The following is a 3,380-nucleotide window of genomic DNA, read 5'->3' as shown; positions in this document are numbered from 1 at the left end:
TATTATTTTATTTAATATTTAGTAATTAGATATATATTCTTTTTACTACCATTATATTTTTTTCTTAAATTTCAAACATAAACATGTTAAAATATTTTTTTATACTTACATTATACTAATGTATTTAATTTTCATAGATTTAATTGCCTAATATATATTATAAACCTTAAAATGATTTTTAGTTTGAATATTAAAATTAAAGCAGAAGTCGTTGCTTAATTTTTTTTTCTCAATACAATATTTTTATATAAAACCCAGAAATGGGTTGAGTAGCGCGATACTTTAAAAGATCTGCTGCAACATTATCTATAAGAAGGGAGCTAAATGTATAAAATTGAAAATATAGAGACAAAGGTGTGTTTGAGTGGAGAGATGTGCTTTGTCTACCAAAATCCAAAATCTGAAGTGAGGGATTCTAAATGGGGTCCATCTCATGTTATGCACTTTTGCATATTTAATAAGAACCCCACTTCTCCCCCTCATAGTCCTCCAGCCTACTCCCCTTTCACTCTTAATCTCATTTTCTTTTGCTACTTTTCTTCTTCTGAACATCATACATAAGCTCCAAGTAAGTATTAAAGTTAGCCCTAGCATATATAAGCAGAAGACGAGTGAGAGGCATGAAGGAGAGTGGGAGGAAGCAAGGGGCAGCCTCACCATGTGCAGCATGCAAACTTCTAAGGAGAAGGTGTGCCCAAGACTGTGTTTTTGCTCCTTATTTCCCTGCTGATGAGCCCCAGAAGTTTGCTAATGTGCACAAGGTGTTCGGTGCTAGCAATGTCAACAAGATGCTTCAGGTTAGCATTTTACTTCACTACTAATTAACTTGTTGTTAATTGGGGAGGTGAGCTTGGGAGCCCTCTTTCAATTGTTTACTACAGACATTCACTTCTCCTCTCCCAAGCTTTTAATTAGCTTCAAAAACATCCTCCATGGAAAATTTTATTTCATTCTACGTCCCTAGATTACTTAGAGAAACCTATGGCTTAGCAGCTTAATTAAGCGCCTAAATAGGTCAGATTTTATAAAAGTTCCTTATACTCTTCATCATTTTTATTCCCTCAACTTTTTGAAGTGTATATTTTTTATTATTGAGGTAACTTTTTTTTCATTAATTTGATATAACTTATTTTATTAAAATATGTGATGGTGTGTATTTTTTTAAACAGTTAGGCAAATATTATAGTTTTTTTCTCTTTTTTTTAATTTTTTATAAAAATTAAAAGAAAAACTATCTTATTGTATAAAAAATACCGAAGTGTATATGTTATGTCATCATATATGTATAAAAAAATTTCAGCTTAAATTATTTGATAGAAATAATGGGAAAAAAAAGTTGCCGTCAAACCTAAACATTTCTTGGATAATAAAATGATTAAATTATACAAGAGGGACTAAATCTATAAAAAAAAACCATAGTACAAGAGCCTTTTATAGAATTTGACCGTCATATTTTAAGTGGTTAATTTGGTCGCTAAAATAAAAGCGTGTTGATAGCTTTTGAAACAAAAAAAAAATAAAAGCGAAAAATACGGGCGGTTTTGTCTTAAAGCACTGATTGAACAAAACGAATGATGATTATGGTGAAGTCTAGAATTTAGCACGAAATTTCATTAAACCAGTATGCTCCGCTTGTTTCTAAATATATATATAATATTAAAAAACAAGTTTGATAAATAAAAATAAATATTTATTTTCAATAATAAAATCACAAAAAACATAAACATGAGAAATAAAAATAATAATTATATGAATTTGTAGCAGGATAATCAAATTTAATATTTAAAAATATTTTTTTGGGGTTTACATGAATTTAAATGAATTGTTTTCGATTTTATAAAAGCATTTTTAATAAAAACAACTTTTTATGATTTTTTAATTTTTATTTTCAAATAAATACATTTTCTTGGATTTAAAAGAAAAAAGAAACCGAAATTCTCTAGATTTGGCTTCACACTCAAAATCAGTTGTTGAGCGGTTTGGTTTTCCCCATGGCCCACAAGTTATCTTATTATAAAACTTAGAGGAGCATTAGTACCTATTTCTAAGAGCCGTTTGGAGATCACGTGGAGATGTTTCCTAGCTGCTTTTTCCATGTTTGACCAACTTGTTTTTGGTTTACTGAAATATAAATAAATGACCTAAATTTCAGATTTACAAAAAATAATAGAGAATTGAGGTAGCAAAGAAGCTTGCTTTGTGCCGCATGGATAGAGACGTCCGGTAAAATACAAATTAGAAGTTGGCGCCTTTGGAATTACGTGTAGAATATAAAAATCTTTTCCTACCTTTTCGTATTGAATATTTTAAGTTGAAAAATACTGCACGCCGAAGGCATCAAACTGATGTCACCATGACTTCAAATTACTTTGGATTTCAGAACCATGGGCCTTATCTTGGCCCATAGCATAAACTTAGGCCCTCCAAGCTGACCCAATTAAGCTATCGAAATTGCAGGAGTTACCCATCCACCAACGAGGCGACGCAGTTAGTAGCATTGTCTATGAGGCCAACGCCAGGGTGCGTGACCCGGTTTACGGCTGTGTCGGAGCCATATCATCACTACAACAGCAGATAGACACCCTTCAAACCCAGTTGGCCCTGACACAAGCAGAGGTGGTGCACCTCCGGGTGAGACAGACTGCATCCTTTCCACATGGGTTCTGCCCGACAAGCCTAAGTAATAGTGGGTCACCCACATTCAAGCTCATGGGTTCACAAACCATGCCCATTTTTGACGTGGATATGGTAGTGGATAGCCTTGGAGAGCCCATGTGTTCATTCTAGCTTAATTTATCATATTATATGCATGTTTAGGCTACATTTTTGTCACCCTATAATGAATCCCCCTCTTAATATAGTCCCTAAATCCTTTATATACAGCAATTTATAAAGTAAAGATAATGAGAAGCAGTGACTATAGCGGTGGCTAGAGCGGTGGTCAAGGTCATTTAGCTAAGTTTGGTTTGAAGAGAGTCTCTTGTCATTAACCATATAATGTACATATAAAATTTAAACTTTACATATAGAGTAATTTATATAATGGACTGAAGCCAACGTATGAATTTCTTCGTTTCTGTACAATTGATTTTGATAGAAGACCACTTATATGTTCTGCATTGGCTTGATACTATTATAGTGTTGGTTTATCTGAATTTGGGTGTAAGCACCATTGTATGAAACAAATCCTTTATCACTTCTACACTTCTATTCTTTAAATAGTTTTCTTTCGTTTGATATATTTGACACATTGGTAAATATTAATTCACTTAAGAGTATTTTATCAAAAATTGTAACACCTTAAACCCGACCAAAATATTATGGTCAATTTTGGAGATGTTACGTATAACAGTAGAAAATCTAGTTCTTGTAAATTTTGG

At 32.3% G+C, this 3,380-nt stretch overlaps 1 protein-coding gene across 1 annotated transcript; it reads left to right on the top strand.

Annotated features, from left to right (window-relative positions):
• The first annotated feature begins 390 nt into the window (after positions 1-390).
• Positions 391-3,128, top strand: LOC107901909 (LOB domain-containing protein 4). Its single transcript, XM_016828085.2, has 2 exons — positions 391-797; positions 2,458-3,128. The coding sequence occupies exons 1-2, from the start codon at positions 621-623 to the stop codon at positions 2,785-2,787; spliced, it is 507 nt and encodes a 168-aa protein (XP_016683574.1). The 5' UTR covers positions 391-620; the 3' UTR covers positions 2,788-3,128.
• Positions 3,129-3,380: the final 252 nt, after the last annotated feature.

This window comes from Gossypium hirsutum, chromosome D06 (genome assembly GCF_007990345.1).
Source record: "Gossypium hirsutum isolate 1008001.06 chromosome D06, Gossypium_hirsutum_v2.1, whole genome shotgun sequence".
In the NCBI taxonomy this organism is placed as follows: Eukaryota; Viridiplantae; Streptophyta; class Magnoliopsida; order Malvales; family Malvaceae; genus Gossypium; species Gossypium hirsutum.
The sequence above is the reverse complement of the archived record's forward strand: the minus strand, read 5'-3'. Positions and strand labels throughout refer to the sequence as shown.

Bases quoted from the DNA above. Each gene is read 5' to 3' on its own strand.
- LOC107901909 (XM_016828085.2), top strand. From the start codon at position 621: ATGAAGGAGAGTGGGAGGAAGCAAGGGGCAGCCTCACCATGTGCAGCA. The intron at 798-2,457 runs GTTAGCATTTTA...TCGAAATTGCAG, and splicing joins ATGTCAACAAGATGCTTCAG to GAGTTACCCATCCACCAACG.